Here is an 18,471-nt window from a genome sequence, read left to right as displayed (position 1 = left end):
CATGGTTTAGGATTAGAATTGCACAGCTGCTGCCCTCTGACTCCAAAGGGTTGTTCTTAAGGTGATGCTCATAGATGTTTGCAGTGTTTGATCAGGAATCCTTCAAGCTGTGTTTGATGAGGAATCTTTCAAGTTGTGTTAGAGGTGTCTAGTGCTATTTAGTGTAATTTGTGATAAACCCTTCTAGTGCTGGCAGAAATTATACATAATTTCTCAGAGACCCTTGCCATTCAGGGGCAGCATCTGGAACTCAGGCAGACTCAGACATCTCAAATGGGCACTACTGACTGCTACAAAATGATAAAAAGAATTTAAGAGCGTTCTGTCTAAATAGAAAATGAAACAATTGGGTACATCATTGAAAATAAAAATAGAAGTTCTAAAAAGAAAAAAAACAAGGAGGTATGTCATTGCTGTATCTGGAACATTGTCTCAATTCCTGGCAGTTCCTCTGTGATTTTGACCCAGGATTTTTCTCTGAAATCAGTGCCAAAGTTTGATGTCTGTGTGCATTCTCCAGTGTCACAGTGTTACAAGCACTAGGATGTTACTCAGATGCTATGATGTAGGGTTCACAGGGCAATGCTGCTTTAGTATCCAAGTAAAACTGCATAGGCAGGGATGGTGATAGGACATTAGATGTGCAGTATATGGCAGATACAACCTCACTTACATTTCAGTGTAAAGTGGGAATGAAAGGAATCTCTTTTTAATGTCTCAGCTAGTGATATGAGGACATACATTGTATCCTGACTTTGGTCAAATAATATTAACTTGTGTTTAGTGTGAAAGTAAAATAAAAAAATAATTTAAAATATTGTTTCATTTTTGCTTTGTTTCCTATTTACAGATACTATTCCACTTGCAGAAATCAGTTAAATTTTTAACTAGGAAACTTCTTTGGTTCTTAATACAAACTAATTGAGCCTTTGCCTTCGATGTGAATGCAGTGGAATTCTGTGCATTGTTGTGCTTTTGAGCTCTCTTTTCTGGCCCAAACCACATGTCTACAGACTACAAATGTATCATAGTTACAAGAATGACCCAAATGTCCCATATCTGATTAATATAAAAATCATCAGCTTAACTCCAGCTGAGACCAATATGATACACAGAAATAGGAACAGTAGTCTTAGGCAGTAGGGTTGCCTGAACTGATTTAGTGTCATCTGTAGGGTATCTTTGATGCTGTTGAAACCTTGTCAACTTGATTTCTCTCACAACAGTGGTGTTCTGGTTAGTTCTTAAAAGAAAAGCTGTCAAGGTAAACTCAGATGACTGCAAAAGATGCTAGTGGCTTTTAATTGGCATTATTATTGTTCTGGTAGCTCGATTTATATTGAGGCAGTAAATTAAGCCATCTTCTTACAAACAAGATTAGAAACAGGAAGGACAGGGATTTTGGAAGTGTTCATTCATTCTGGAGTGCATTTGTTTGAATACCTGCCTGGTGTCCAAACAAATGTTAAGGCACAGTCCCTGCTTTAACTGGAGTACCCTGGAGGCAGGATACCCCAGTTAAAGCAGGGACTGTGCCTTAACTAGGTATCTGAGAAGAGAGCACTTTTCTTCGACAGTATAAAATTCAACTGTCTGGTTTTGACTTCAGCTTAAAATATTATTCTGCAGCTTGAAATACCTACACCATTCTACCTTGACAGTCATTACTTTTCCTGATTTTTTCAAACCATGTGTATTCAAGGTGCTATGTAAGTTGTTGTACTTTTCTTCGTTATTTTGCATTTACCAAAACTTAATTCCTGGAACAATGTGCTGATAAATAATTTTATTGTGATTTCTACTGTGAGCTTCCTATTTTTCCGGTTTCTGAACTGAATGCAAAGCAAATTACTAAATAGAATAATTCCATGCAGTGAGCAATAACTGCTAAAGAAGCACTTGGAACTGCAATCTGTCTTTTATAAATAGAGATGCTGCAAACAAAGATACAGAGCTAAGGAAAGAATCAGAAAAAACCAAGAAGACAGAGCACCTGCCTCCTGTGTTGTTGGGGTGTTTTTGCTTGCTGCTTCGCATTTTTTACCTTCTCTTCCTCCTCTTCTCCTTTGGAATTTAAGGCAGTGTTCTTGGATTTAGACAAACATAAATCTTGCATTTCCAGTCATGACCTCTCTGTGTTATGGTATAGTTTATTGTGATCTTGCACCAAAACTGGAGTAGAAAAAAGACACCAACTAAGTTGACACAGACTGAGAGTGCCTTTGGATTTGAGACTTTTGCCCTACAAGGATAAGTCAGATGTAACACTGTATCTGCATATGCATGCTTGTATATCAGAGTTGTCTGATATAATGACTTTTAATTACTAAGACTGGACTCATTTTTGGCTACTGACCTGCTTCTTCAGGATGGTTGAACACTGGAGCGAGACTCTGAATTCTGTTTCCATAGTGAGCTTCTTGGTAAAAGAGTCAAAAGAACTGTCAGAAATCTCTGCTCAGTACTTTACAAGGCCTTTTCTTGCCAACTTCCCATCAAATGCGTGAAGTACATGGCTGAAGGTTTGTTTGCTAAAGGCATAAGGCTGCAATGCAGTGTGGTGTAACATGGTGTTATTCAAAAGGATAAAGACATCGTGTTAGCTTTACCAGAGGCTTTAAAAAGATGTTAATGGTATTTCTCTGTGTTAGACATATCTAAGTATAGTTTTAAAACAAACCCATACCAAAATGTTCTCTTTCCTTCTAGGAAAGAGAACGGTTATTGCGGTCTAAAAAACAGAGGAGGAAAAGTCTGAAGCCTCCAAAGGTGAGCAAACCTTCGGTTTTTCATGCATTTCTGTTGCTGTGAACAACACCTGTTTCAAATACTGCCTGAAGTTAAAGCTCTACTTAATAAGTAAAATCCATATAATTCTTCTACTTACTTTGGTGAGTTCTTCATTTTTTTAGGGTAATTCAAGTGTTTAGTACTGCACACAAGTGATGTTGTTTCGGGGTTTGTTTTAAATAAACAATAAAATTACACTTCTAGCCACTGTAACCTCAATATTCAAGTGGCTTGAGGCATAAATGATTTAATGGCTTGAAACAACTAGGATTTCAAAGGAAAAATATTCAGTCTGTTTTAAAGAACATATCCCCTTTAAACTTCTCATACCAACACAGAGCTAAATCACAATTAAAAAATAACTATTGCTGGAGATGTTACTAAAATAATATTTCTGTATGTGATATATAAGTAGTAAGACAATTCCAACTGTTATGCTCTAGTAAATTTTCTGCTCTAGAATACAAGGTTCAAGAGAAAAATGCAGATTATAAAACCAGAAAATTTTTGCTACAGAAAGTACCCTTAAAGTTTATTGTAATATGTGCTTAAAGTAATTTGCTGAATAATGTTTTTTGTGACGTTAAACATTAGCAGCCTGGAGCATGTGTGTGGGAGGTGGGAAATGGAGTAAGAGGGAAAAAATGGAAATGAAGAGTGAATGTATCATTATCATCTATATGGTATCTTAAGATATATTCTGTCATAAATGGGTGCCTTGTGTCAGAGTGTTCTGCACAGTCTATTCCTGGTAACCCCCAGGTGGTGCTTTTTTATTGCTCTGCACTCTAATGCCTATGTTCTGAAAGATTTATCCTTTGGGACTCTCTGTTTCACTGGTAGTTTCTTCAAATTCTACTTCTAATAATGATGTGTCTCTTGCAAAGGAAAAAAGAAAAAATCAGAAATAGCAATAGATCCTGACAAATATATTTGCAGCAACTGTAAACCGTTCTTTCTTGATGTAGTATAACTGGAAGTTTGTGGTTTGAGAGCAATTTTAAACAGAATGCAAAAGTGAATATATATATGTATGTAACTTATACTGTACTTTCTATAGTTCTCTCTTAATTATAAGCCTTTGTCTGTAAGTTAAATGTGTAAGATAATTTGCTAAATTGTAAAGTTTCTCATGAAACAAAACTAGTTAAGTCAATTTTTAGGTGTTGGTAACTGGTGATGATAATTTCCATAGGCCGAAAACTTCAATAAATATGCATTTATGTCTTAAAAATATTCTGTGTTAGTAGAACTTCAGCTGACATGGGCTCTGTACCATTTCTATTTTGTCTTGAGCAACCTGATGCTTTGTGGTCTCTTCCTTATTGACCAAAGCGAGTTGAAAAACATGAAGACGGAGAGAATGGGCATGATACCATTAAAATTTTGTGGCAATGCTATTCTTTGTTTGCTAAGAGGGCTATAATGGAGGGAATTCTGCAAAGTTTACTGAAAGGATTGTATGCATATGGGCAGCAGAGATAGTCGGGGTGTGCTTCTTCTTTAGGGTATGATAAATACACCAGAAAGAACAAATTAATCAGTCGCAGACATTTCTGCTAGAAATTATTCCATCCCCTGTCCATTAGCTCTTCAGTGGCTGCAGTGACCATTTGAAATTCTATGTGATGCTATCTCCTGAAAGGACAAGCAGGACTATGAAACAAAAACAAGTGAAAAAAGAGAAAGTTGTGAGAGAAGAGTAATGGGATTTTATGTACTATAGTAGTTACAGCATATATACACACTAGTTAATATAGTTAATACATAGTTAATATGTAACTGTATTTAAACTTTCTAAATGACCTAATTCCTTAAGGAATGAAAGAAGTAATCAATAATACTACTGTCTCATTACCTGCCATTGGATAAACCTGTAGACTACTCACATTTATATGCAGTGTTGGCTCAGAGTTTAACGGCTGTTGATGTTAACTTCTAAAAATCCAATCCTGGCATACAGGCTGATTTTCTTCCAGGCCACCTGTATGGTCCTGTGAGGATCGAAATCCTCAAAGGAAGCTGTGCTTCCCACAGTTTTCCAACAGTTTTTAATTTAAATAGTATGTAGAATGGAGTGCATACTCAGATGAGTTTGGATTTTACCATCTTCAACCTCTCTGTTTTTACAGCCTATATCAGGAATCCAGAAAATTGTAGAATTTATTTAACTGAGTGTTGAAAATGCTGCTTAGATGTCACTAATGGACATGAGATACAGACATCTCACTCTGGACAAAGTGGTAACATTAAGTGGTTGGAAGTAGATATCTAAATAGGACATATGAGTTTTGTCCTAAAATTGACAGTTTCTCTCCACAGACTCTAAAGGCAGCCTAAGATGAATTGTTTTATATATAGACATGCACAGCATAAGTCTATTTCTGTCTATTATCTGTGCAAGATTTTTATCTCTTAAAGATGATAGAACCTATTTAGAATAGTAATGAAATTATGTGTTAATCTCTCCTAACCAAACACTTGGAAAAAGAAATTACTGGTCTAAATCTTTGGCTTTGCTTTTCTAAGGTTTGTTAAATACAAAACTAGCATTAACACAGTTTGGCTAGTGGAGTTATATTTATTTCCAGATGTTTCCTACTCCTTGTGACAAAGTGAAAGGGGAAATAACTCATGAGAGTGAGGTTTCATGAAAGTGGTCATATAAGCTCATTCTGGACAGTATAGAATGATTCCTTTTTTGTTCTAATAACCAGGAACATGGTGCACAGGGCGAAGATTTATATTCATCTTCTTGCAGATTTTCTTAAAGGGGTGCTTGTGCACTCCAGCTTCCTTCATTCCTGAAATGGTCTTGACTGCAGAGAGTCTGTGGTTGTTTCCTAATGAGTATTTTCCTGACAGTTGTTTGTGTTACCTGGAACAGAATCCATGGCATGTCTTTCTCCATCTTTGGGACATCTTGTGTGAATGATCTGCCAGGCTGATCTGGTAGCCTTTACAGCTCTGAACATCAGTTCAGCTGAGAAGCTTTTGAAAATCTTAATTTTATTTTTTGGTTTTGTAATTAGATGTCAGTGTTATTTCTGGAGCTTTGTAGGCGTACTAGGTTACTGTTGCTACTGTAGCTTTCACTGAGCGCACTTTCAATTCCCAAGGGGCACAGGAGTCCATGGAACAATGCTGGCAAGTGGTTCAGGCTCCCTGAGGAAAGGAGCAGCAGAAGGCTTTATCACCTCTGTGCTTGCAAGGTGGTTGGAGGAGTAATGTAGCAACCTGATTTTTCCATGGTTCTTTTTTAAATTTTCTTTTTCCAGTTTTTCTTGTGAAATAACCAAGAAACTTCAGAAACAGTATTTTTTATGTTTTGTTTATTTTTGACATTTGGAATGGACTTACATTCATTCCATGATGGATGGAGTCATGCATTTGAAAGTAAGACATGTTTACCCAGCTTGTTTGGTAACTGCAGGATTCTATGGATTTGTGCCTTTTTTTAAACTTTAATAAATGAACTATATTTGTGGTAGTGGAAAGCCTGCACACTGGTGTGATGGAGTTCGTATTTCTTGTTTTATATTTCTCTTTTTTTCTCTGCCTCTGTGCTTTGGTGTGTCTGTATTTTTCTGGCTGCCAAGAAATGACATATAAGCACGAAGGTAAGAAGTTACTGACAAGCACATCTGATGGTGTTACAAGGAAATATATCTTGGATCATTTTCATCATGTTTGATTAGGTCCCTGAAAATGAGATATTTAAATGTAAAATGAAACTGCTTTAGCAACAGAGAAATGAGATTATATTGAAATTTGCATATACTGTAGTCTTTGTGTCACTATTAATTTATAGTATTCTAAACTCAGATGTTTACTGAGCACCATACTTCAGTAGAAGCATTAATACTTGAGTTATAAAGACCTAATGCATAATTTTACTTTAAAATTATGTGAAAACATTGCTATAAATCCACATGAAAAATAATTGCTATTAAATGCATGACATTTAATAGAATTCAAATCAGAATTTTTCAGCAATTTACATGACTATTTTCTCAGTTAAGAAGTTGTGATTTAGAAATAAGAAATGTGCAAACCAATATAAAGGAATCTCTAAGTTGTTAATTGAGAATGTTCCCATTTTTGAAAAAGCTTGAATGAAACTTGAATAAACATAGTTTATATAGGTACAAAAATCCAGTGAGTATTGTGCATTTTTATATACTTTTCAGAAACCATTGTGGTTCATCTTTTGAGCCATGATTGGAATCTTCCTTGGAGTTGATGTATTTATTGATGCTCCCTTATTTATTACAGTGTTTATCAACTGTATGACTCACATGTCTTTTTTGTGTGGAATGTTTTTTTTCTGTCTCTACAGCTGTTCCCTTGCGAATTAATTTGTTTCGATTTTGCTGTGAATCAGTTCTTGTAGCTGGTTGCTTCAGATACTACATGATCAACAGTAAAACTGGCTATTTTGTAATTATGTCATGAAGCAATTCATACATGTACAAGTAATATACAATAATTAAATATTATTAATATTATCTCTGTTGCTATGGAAAGTATCTGGTCCACAACATGGTATATATACAGCTTCTCTAGAAAGGAAGGAGTCTTAAAAATAACTGGTTCACTTGTAACTCCAAATATTATTACAGGCAGTCTTTATAGCATTTAAAAGTTTTGACTTTTAACTCTCCTTTAAGTGTTGGGGTTTTTTAGTGTGATGGGAAATACTATTCTTTCTTTTTCAGAATTCCCTCACATCTAATAATCAAGTGGTTTATTTATTGTTATATGCACATGATTTTTCCGTACTTTTGCTACTTGTGAAATTTTAAATGCAGGTAGTATTTTTCACAAAAAAGGCATTGCTTTAAGTATCTTCTCCAGCCTATATGCTTCAATTTAAAATCAAAATCACTGTTGTTATGCCAATTTGTTTTCACTTCTTGAAAATGTGTGGGTGAGTGTGTGCATGCAGGATTAAAAGAAGACACATATTTGGCCTGAGTTACCAAAAGTGACTGTACAGCAGAGGTGTAGCAAAAAATCCCATAGGTATGGTAGATTTTATTGTCACTTAAAACTAAGCTGCTGCCGACCTCATGGTACTGTATTCTTTGTGCCATATGATAATAAATTGGAGTTTTGTTCTCCATCTTTTAGAAGTCCCTTCTACTAGCCTTTTCAAAGTCTTAACACTTACTTTGTCAGTCTTCAGACAATACAGTGCATTTTGGTTGAACTTTGCTCGAGTGTGTTTGTCATTTTGAGGCCAAACACCCCTGAAGGAGGAGGCATGAGCAGGGTCAGCTGATCTTTTGGTCAATCTTTGGTTGTCTGAGTGGCTTGTCCTTGGCTGGGATCCTCCAAAGCCTGTGGTGGTTCTGAGCCCCATCCACAGGTAGGCAGATATGGGCAGAAGAGCAGGATATAGAAGTATCAACATGAGAGTGCAGTTTTGGTCTGGGTTTACTCTCAACATCTTTGAGTGAAACTTCTTATCTGCACTGCAAAGTGAGGATATGGCTTGCATTATAATTTCTTGAGTTTTGTTTACCTGCAACTATCTTCTTTACCTCCATAAAATGTACCTTCCTGTTTATGAAACTGTATCTGCAAATCGGTTTGGAGTCAGGAAGGTGAGTTGAGCTGGCTACTCAGATTGCAAATTTGTCTTCCCTACAACTTGAAATAGCACCATTTCATTGGCTCTATTTTCAACCTCCAATATTTATTTGTAGTATTACTAGATGTCTGTAAGCTGCAACCAGTATTCAGTGAGGGAAAAAGCTGGATGGGCTGTCTCCCAAGGACTAATTATACCTTTTTTTTTATGGTAAGCCTTTCTACTTATGAAAAAGAAGTCTGCAACGGTTTTAATTCAAATATGAGAAAATATATTAGCTTTCTGGATAAGTCTTTTTATTTTTAGAATAGAGCTTAAACCTATTCCTTGTGCCCTTTGTTTTGTTAAGTAGGGCAGAAAGGTGAACTGGTGAAAGGATTAAATTATCCCAGGGAATTGTTTGTCTTAAGCACCTTGGACATAGCTCTGCCTGGTGGAAGGATCACAGTGCTTCCTAAACAAGTGAGGAACGAGTAATGTCTTTCCAGCACTGTAGCACCATAACTGTGATCTTACGAATTCTTGAAGTGGTGCTCTAGTAGCTTGCAAAAGGAAAATTGTTTCCAAAGGTTGTTCAAAGCTCTTTGCCTTTTGTGCTGCATCATATTTATCTACATGCACATGAATAAACATAGTCTGTTTAGAAAATATATGACTTTTTGGGTTTCTGAATGAAATTTTTAAAGTACTGTTTGAAGGATTCATCTTAAGCAATTGAGTGATTCAGGACATGACCTTGGAGCTGTCTTTGGCAATTTGAGTGGAATTAGCTGTACTGTGAGACTATTATGGACTTGTTCAGCTTACGAGTGATGAGACTGGGACCTGGCAGACCGTGGTGACCAGGGCTGCAGACTGTAAATGGAGAACATGGTGTCATGCATGCAGGCAAAAAGTCACGCCTACAAGCTTGATTTTTGGTACCCCTTACAGAGTATTTTGACTGCTGAACTGTGTTGAGTTGAAAGAATATAGTGAGCATTACAGGGTTTTGTGAGAAAGAGAAGGTAGTATTTATGTAGATTTACTGGAAAAATAAGGTAGGTAAGAGAAAAACTGCAGGGAAAGGTAAATATTTGGAAATAATAATGAGATAGGGCATTACAAATAGAACCTTTCAGTATCATGAATTTTAAACTGATAGATCACAATTCCACTCAGGTGGTTTGGCTCTGCTGAAATATAGGCTTCATGGTGTTCGGAATTAATAACAGTTGATAACTTTTTTAATCCTTGTGGCTGTTTTACTGAATAAGCTATTATCTTCTCATAGACAACCTGTGATTTATATTTGAAAAAAACCAAACAACAAACAGTGACATCAAGATCTGTGCTTCAGTATCAAGCAGTGGCAAAACATACAGAGATGGATAGACAGATCATTCTTCATCTTCTTACAGCCACCTCTCTCCACTAGCCTCCCTGTCTAGGCTGCTTCATAACCTGACTCCATTTTTCAGCAACACACTTTTAAAAATATTCTCAATTTTCTTGCTTCTCTGAAATTGTGTTGGATTATTAGAATACTTGTGTGGTGTAAAAAGTTATGCTTTCTATTGATTAATAACAGTTAAAGACCTGTTTTTTCTATTATAAGCAATTTTTTTTTTAACAGTTGAATTTCCATGGAAATTTGCTGCTTTCTCTATGTTTATATAAAAAAACTCACATTTTTCACAGCTGATACTGTACTTTCACTAGCTGCTAATTTCTTCTAAGCATGCATTTAATTGATAATGTTGTGTAAAATTTTTAAAGTCCACAGTGAAATGCTGTTTTTCCCATGTCATGTCTTTTTGGTTAGACATAGTATTGGAGAAAACTTTTTGAAAAAAAAATGAGAATGATGATATTGAAAAAATAAATGGTAAGCATTAATTTATACTTTCAAGTAGGGTTTTCCAAAATAGATTTTTTTTTCTTTTTTTTTATTTTTGCCATCAGTATGGACAATTAAATTTTTTCCACATTTGTCTCCCAAATATCTTTTTTTCTTTTGGTTGCACATCTTACATGTTGCATTGTACTGGCTTACTTTCTTCTGAACAGGTACTGGAATTCTCTACTGTGGATCTTGTAAGATTTATGTGATTTTGGTAGTTAGATTTTATAGTTTTGCTAAAGCATTGTTCTATTGGCATTTACCTCATCTCTATGCTATGTGCAGTTTAGTTCTTGGAGGTTCTTACATAAATGATTTTGAAAAAGTAGCTCATTTAGTCAGAGAGCAAGAGTTTATAATGGAACATTTCTTTCTTCCAAAATACTAAAATAACCATCAGAGAAGACCTTCGTTACTGCTTACTGGGTCTTTGGGGCTTTTAATCTGTTTTGCTAGTAACTAAAAAAACTGAATTTTTCAGAGGCATGTTGTGGAGACATTTTTTGGATTTGACGAAGAATCTGTTGATTCAGAAACATCTTCTGTAACTTCATACAACACAGATAAAACAGACAGGACACCAGCAACACCAGAAGAAGACTTGGAAGATGTAAGTAGAAACTGATTCGTTCTTTCTACTTGTTGAACTATAAATACAAACTTTTATTCAACTATTGTACCACGTGAACTGTGAAAGATTTGGCAGAGAATTCCTTTGGGTTTTTTCAAATCTGGTAACGTATACACTATGCAGTAAAAATTATAAGATAATATTCTGCCTGACAAATTTGACAGATACTGGGCTGAGAAATAAAATTGTTTTTCTCAAACTCTTTCTTATTAGTCAAAAGAAAATGAATAGGCACATTGCTTTGCCAAAAGTCAATACTTACTAGACAATAGTTTGCCTTTCAACCTTATAATTTATTTGACTGTTTTGATACAATCAGGATTTTCTTTCTTTGCTCACAATGCTCAGAGAGACCTTTGCAATTCATGAAGGCTTAAATGATCATAGGTAGTAAATACTCAGTGACATGTGTTGTCTCAGCTCTGTGATATACAGTGCTGCTGGCCTGTTTTGGAAGATTGCGTGCGTGAGGACAAAGCACGAATTAGATGCTCTTTTTCATCTTTCTTTCTTGTTCACTAACTTCTGCCTAATACTCCTCAGTCAGAAGAAGCTTTTTTTTCCCCCTAGGTTTAATATCTAATAATATTTTAATCTCTTTTCCTTAGAACTCAAGTTCCTGGAGCAAAGATTAATTAAAGTGGAGGACATTTCTTGTCCTCTGCAGTATAGGAAAGACCTTATATGTGTTAAAATCAGTGGCTCAGAATTCAAAGAAAATAAAGACTTTGCAAATACTTGATATTAAAAGAATAAATCTAAGAAAATACCTTACAGTTTTTGAAATGTAACCTCTGTGTCAGTGTGCTTTACCCTGGCATTGTAGGGAAAAAGTGTAAGGATAGGGAAGGGTGGACTGCATGACAAATAGAATGAACACCTCCTGAAGCTGCTGTGGCTCTGCAGTTGCTGAAGACCATGTTGCACAAAACTGTTTCCTCTCATCTTTCCCTAGACAGTTTTCCCATTTCTATACATTGCTGCCTCATATGGTAACTTACACTGTCCTTAAATTGTGTGGTAGACACAGTTACTCATCATCCTTCCTTCTTTTCTTTTCCACTTGATTTAGGATTTCATACTTTTATTAAACTTTGAGATTTAGTATGAGTTGCATTGCTTGTTATGTTTGTGAGTCTGTCTTCTATACAAACTCATTATTATATATATTTATACAAATCCTCTTTTTTCCTCCTCTTCATTAAGAGCACGCCTAAAGAAGAGGCTGAACTCAGGTTTTGCCAGCTAACAAGAGAGTATCAAGCTTTGCAAAGAGCATATGCACTGCTCCAAGAACAAGTTGGTGGAACCCTGGATGCAGAGAGAGAAGCAAGGGTAATTTTTTAACTGAAATGCCTTCGAATCTGAAATAATAGAAAAACATGAAGCAATTTGTAATAGCAGGAGGTATCTGCAGGTCAGTGAGATGTGAATCCCAACGAGGATTAGAGGGTATCATCAGTAAGGTGACACTTTAGATATGTCTGGTGCAATCAGAACAAAGATGTCATTATACTTTGTTCTAGCGTGTATAATGTATTAAAGATTTCTGTGCTATGAAAGTGATAACCCACTGGAACCTGCAATTTGGATAGTAACATGATGGATTTTAAGTGAATCACAGGATAGATTGTTACAAGTACTTAGGTACTTTCATCATATGAGTATATTAAAAATCTGACCGAAATATGAATCAAAAATCTTACCCAAATCTTAGTTCTGGCCTACTGAAAAGCAGTTTTTCACACCAGAAGTGGGGGCTCCTGATGGACACCAAGTCGAACACGAGCCAGCAGTTAAAAAAACCCTCACCTTCTTCCCTCTACAATTTCCCCAAACCCCAGAAATGGAGAAACATATTAAATACTGTGAAGTATTACATGTTACTGCCTTACTACTTTTGGCCTTCACTGTACTGTGCCACTGCAGTATATTGCTAATAATGCAGAAGGACAATGATTTTAATGTGTTTAGAAATTACTGGTGGGAAAGGACTCAACCAAGCTAAACTTCTTTTTGATTTTTTTTCTTTGAAATAATAGTTCTTATAATAGTAGAATTACTGCTTTATGGCTTCATTTGTAGAGTTCTCAGCATCTTACAAAAGCCTAGTCAGTTTTGACACTCTCTTTTTAAGTAGGACACTTAGCCAAGGAAAGCAACAGACTTTGGAGATCACTTCTCAAGATAGAATTAGGATGGGGGGAATAATTCCATCTACTATATCTACTAGAGTAAGATTTCTGGGGCAGTCATCTATTTGACAATTATGAGATGCCATTTTATATTTTCTTTGCCTTCATGGGCTTTTTAAAAATTTATTTGGCAGGCATTTGCAGACTGTACTTTTTGTAGACTTGGAAATTGTTGTTATTTCTTTTTAGTGGCATTTTGGGTTTTTTCTTGCATCCCTGCAAATCCATCTCTTGAGTGAGTCAGAAACTAGCTTTTTGCATGGTTTATTTTGGTGGGATGAACATTTCCTGTTACTTTCAGATGACACGTAAGGTAAACAAGGACGCAAAGATGAAAAGATGCAGGAGGAAATCCCTGTAGGAATATTTACACTGCTTGGGTGAAAAAGTATCTGAAGCAGGGGGGGAAAATACTTGCAGTAGCTCAAGGAGCCTCAGTGCCTGAGGGTCTCCAGAAACATGCTTTATTTTATATCCTTTTTTGTTTAGTACCTTGTAGGATCCAGTCCCTTTTAGGGCATCACTGGACTTAGGGAGTAATACCTACTATAGTGTAGTGGTGAGTGTAGTAAGTGTGTAAATGAGGAAAACTGACCAGTGTATGCTCTTTATGGGACATGTAAATTATTTCGGGTCAATATATTTTATTTACCTAAAGGCCTTTTTCAGTGCTTAATGCAATTCTCTTTCTCCCTTGTCCCTTTTCCCCCAATTGCCTTCAATTACTAAAGCTTATGAATAGCTTCTTAGAGCTCTTTCAGTTCCTAAATTTATTTTTTTCTTCCCCTGGTAAGAACTTTGTCACTGAATATGTGATGTTAACATCTTTTTAGGCTAGGAAGGAAAAATTCCGTTAAACTGGCAGCTTCAAATATTTTTTAACATAAACACAGAAGCAATTTATTGAAAAACATTAAAAGCTGACTGGACAGCCCATAAAGTAGTAGAAAATATCTTTACTTTTGATTTCTTTTTCCCCCCCAGACTCGTGAACAACTGCAAGCTGATCTTCTCAGGTGTCAGGCAAAAATTGAGGACCTGGAGAAAGCTCTAATCGAGAAAGGACAGGTAAAAGGCTCTCTCAATGTCCTCTACCACATCATTTTCTGCGCTGCATGCAGTGGTGCACTTGCCATCTTCGTTGCTTACTGGTGTGTTGGTGTGAATGATGCAGCTTAATTGCCATTGCAGCAATAGGGTGCTTAAATAAAGGAAAGGGTTTTGCAGCCTAAGAAAATGTCATTACAGACTCATTTTCTAACACATAATACACTAAAGCATAGTATCAAAATAACCATGTGTACATGCACATTCTGTTCCCATTGTCATTTGGTGAAGGCCTTTTGCCTCTTTTCCATTTTGTTAGTATTTGTTATAAATTCTAGTAAAATAAATATTCTAGATTTGTACTGGAGAATATTTTTGGTGTGTACCAAAGAAAAATTAAGAAAACCCCTTAGCTTTTAGACACACTAGAGATATGAACACTGAGCCTGTCAGGTTACTGGAAGCCACTTGTGGTGTTATTCTCCGGGGTTTGAAGTCTCAGAGGAGCCAATTGCTTACAGATTCCCAAACCATCACACAAAGTAAAATCAGGCCTTATGCTTCAGTATATATAATATATGTAAATACTCACCAAAGATGTATCTACTGATGCATATTTAATATTGTCTAGGGCCCTCAGGAAGTCTGATTAAGAGTTATGAGCATGCATTTGCAAGTTGTTCACTTGTGTAATTGCTAGAACACACAGTAGGAACTGGGGAGATGTTACTTTATGCTTTTTTTATTTGAAATAAGAATTTAAGATTGCAGGTAGCTTATAGTAATAAAAAAATATAGCACTAGCTATAGATTTACATTTCAAAGACTGATGATCCTGTAGCAATGAACACAACCAACCTACATATAATGCCAGATGGATGATAACACTATTTTTATGGTTTATTCTTTGTAAGAAAAATTTTTTGTAAAATTCTGTAAAAATGCAAATTTTGGGGACCATATTCAAATTAAGGGCAAAAATAATTTATGCTAGCTTCCAAACAAATTTCAATTTGCTTAGTGAATTCCATGTAAATACAATATTACTAAAAATTGAGAATATGTTATCAATCTAAAAATGATGGCCCACTGAACTTCTGGAAGAATAAATGAAACCAAAGACCTCTCAAGCATCTACTGCTGCTATTTTGGTGTGTTGATGAGGAAGATGTTGTGGGCAAATTGCTGTGTAGTTGAAAATATTAACAAAATAGCTGATTGTTAAAGTGTGTAATATAAGTACTGTATATGTAAATAAGAGACATAAATTTGGATACCCATGTAAGGAATTACTTCTGTGATTTTTCTTCAGAGTGTTATGTCAAAAAGGTATCTCTGGAAATCAGAATTTAATTAGTTATCACTTTGAGATTCAGAACCACATTTTCAACTTCATATCTCTCAGTAATCCTGAGAAGGTGAACAGGGATGTGACAAGGAGCACTGTGATGTTGTTTCTAGTGGGCTGGTTTGTACACTGAGCATTAGCTTTCCACAGAGGGGATCACAATGTCTTCCTTGGAGCTCTAGCACCTGCTTGGTTCTCCTGACCTGTTAGTATTTACATTCAACAAAATAAATGGTTGTGATGATAAACTGAATTCTTTGTGCACTATGTGATTTTTTTAAAATTATTATTACTTTGTCATTTAGATGGTCATGGTAGTGATGATGATTTAACAATAATTGTGAAGTGTTCGTTCTGGAAGCCAGTCCCTAAAGTATGTTTGTAAAGGAAGTAATGAATCAAAAGATCCAAATGTATTATTCCAGAAAATTTTAGTCTTACTTTACAAGCTTTAGGAAACAGAAGTAGCAAAGACCTTTACAATTTCCCTGAAGTCAAATTCAGAGCATGAGATTAGAAGCTTATTGTTAAAAAATTATATGAAGCTTGGTTTATAACAATTTATGTGTAATTTCAAAGTAACTGTCAATGGCTTTTGTTAATCTCTCTTCTGGCTGGACCTGTCAGTATTCCCCCAGTAGTAACACAAAACTAATAATTCAGTTCTGCAAGGTACATTGAGGTGCATGCATAAGAGACTTTCTATTAAGTGAAGAAATTATTAAAAAATATTAATAAAGGTAAGTAATAAATCTAAACATATTGGAGTATATAATGTGCCAGATGGATGAATGCTCAACTGTCTCACTGATCTGGTGTGTAAATACAATTCTGCTGGAGTTCAGGTTTTCTCAGGAAGTATAGTTGGACTCCATCAAGAAAGACACAGAAATTTATTATCAGTAGAGCACATTGATCTTTATTTTCTGCTTGTGTGAACTGGAGTAGTTGAAGCTGCAGGTCTGACATAGCTGTTGAACCTTACCATGTGGGTATGTTTACCATATCCATGCATTGGGATATCCACCCCAAGTCTGTGTGTGCAACTCTTTGTTCATTCCTTGACCTTAGTAAAATGCTAGTTTTCAGTTTTAGTTTTACTAAACTAGATACCATATTTTTATTTATTTATTTATTTCACTTGCCTCAAAAATTCTTTGCAAGTGTTACGCCTTTTCAGTAGTCGTTTTAGTATGTTATTCTTATAACATCACAACCATGAAGAGCTTGTTTATTACATGAAATGCATCTTTGTGTATGAGTGGAAAAAAGAGAAAGAACAGTAGAATATGAAATTGTAGTGGACAGTAGGTAGAAAAACTAAACTTTTTAAAAAAATGCTAATTGGAGTGAATGTAGTATCACAATACTTTAGATTGACATTTCAAGGATATTTGATGGGCTGGGATATCCAGATTTCATTGATTCCTTGTGCAACATCAATGTGTAAATACCTTCCTGAAAAAGAATGTATTGTCCTTAATACTTTAGTGAAGGCATTTAGATTTTAAATAAGTCATCGCCTGCATCTAGAAGATAGTTTGATCTAGAATTAGCATGGCATATTCAGTGTTGGATAGTGGTTTACTGAACTTTTTAGAGCAGCATGAGCAAGGTTATGTAAACAGTTTTCTCTACAGGAAAAACAAGACCTATAATCCATTAAATCTGAATGTCCAGCTATGCCTGGCCATGAGTTTTTGTAGCTTGGTTCTTTAAAGGGATATTTGATGAGGCCTCTGGTAGCCATGGGAAAACCTAAAAGGAAAGAAGTGTTTTGGAACGATTAGTTAGAAATACAGTTTCCAAACTGAGTATACAATCTCTTGCATCACTTCCCTTCCTCCACAGCCTTGAATTTCTTGTCACAAGCACTGTGTATTAGCCAGATTCTCAGAATTTTAGCAGAGGGTAATTAACTTCACATTGCTGAAGCTTATTTTTGATCATTTGGGATAATTAAAGGGTTTTCTTCCCTTACTCTTGTTGGATTTGCATTGCACCACTTAAAATGGGATGATTTTGCAAGAAAGTTCCCAAACCTTTGCAATGGAAAGCAATAGTTTTGAGTTCAGTTGAGTAAATAAATGTTTTTAAAATGACATAAAGTATATAGCTGTGGTGACCCACAATTGCTACATGTAAAGATTTTAAAGTACATGCTAGCTGGAACATAGCTGGAACATACCAGGAAACAAGAGACTGCTACAGGAAATGAAAGAACTTTTATTTTCACTGTGGTATAAAATGCTGTACATCCTTGAAATAGTTATGATAGCTTTATTTTTCAATGCATGACTATTTTGTACTTGAATGTACAATGACATCTGCAATCTTCTAATTATTGTGGTCATTCATTTGTCTTGTTTAGTAAAATACATGTATTCTTAATCCTCTTCTTCCTCACAGGATTCAAAATGGGTAGAAGAAAAGCAGCTGTTAATTAGAACAAATCAGGAGTTGCTAGAGAAGGTATGTGGGTATACTTTCACCGTTGCTGCCCTTTATCATAAAAGAAATTGAACGCACTAAGTACTATAAAGTCAGCATGAAATTGCTTTATTGCTCGCCAGGAACAGAAATTCAAATAAAAGGCTCTGGTTAAAGTACCAGTATGCCTTTAGATTCTTCAGGAATCGAAGCTGCTCTTTGTTGTGGAATTACATGTATAGCCACCAGTAGATCCCAAGCTGGCTGATGTTTCTAGTTTCCACAGAAACACAGTTACACAACGATTATTATTGTCCTGACCACTAACAAAATTGCCTGCTCCCTTCAACCTTTTTATAGTTTTTCCAAATGTTAAGTAATACTGATTGATTTTATGCTTATTATATTAACTCTCCTAGATACTCAGAGCTGAGCATCTGCATTGTTCTTCTTTGATAGTGGTGGGAAAGTTGGCTTTCACTCAGGAAATCAAAGAACTAATTTTGTTAATTAGTAGCTTAATATAATAGGAATAAGATAACCAAATAAAAA

The 18,471-nt window shown here is 35.5% G+C and overlaps 1 protein-coding gene across 11 annotated transcripts in view; it reads left to right on the top strand.

The window, feature by feature from the left end:
• The window catches only part of JAKMIP1 (janus kinase and microtubule interacting protein 1), a 228,814-nt gene that overhangs the window by 87,794 nt on the left and 122,549 nt on the right, over positions 1-18,471 (top strand). For all 11 annotated transcript variants that reach the window (XM_042053543.1, XM_042053544.1, XM_042053547.1 and 8 more), the window contains 5 exons: positions 2,710-2,769; positions 10,750-10,878; positions 12,106-12,234; positions 14,079-14,162; positions 17,899-17,961. In XM_042053543.1, coding sequence (XP_041909477.1) covers positions 2,710-2,769; positions 10,750-10,878; positions 12,106-12,234; positions 14,079-14,162; positions 17,899-17,961 — 465 coding nt within the window. The remainder of the gene's footprint in view (positions 1-2,709; positions 2,770-10,749; positions 10,879-12,105; positions 12,235-14,078; positions 14,163-17,898; positions 17,962-18,471) is intronic.

Source organism: Corvus kubaryi, unplaced genomic scaffold (assembly GCF_017639235.1).
Source record: "Corvus kubaryi isolate FWS band 111438036 unplaced genomic scaffold, C.kubaryi_AGA036_p1.0 split1-131, whole genome shotgun sequence".
NCBI lineage: Eukaryota > Metazoa > Chordata > Aves > Passeriformes > Corvidae > Corvus > Corvus kubaryi.
This window is presented reverse-complemented; position numbering and strand designations above follow the sequence as displayed.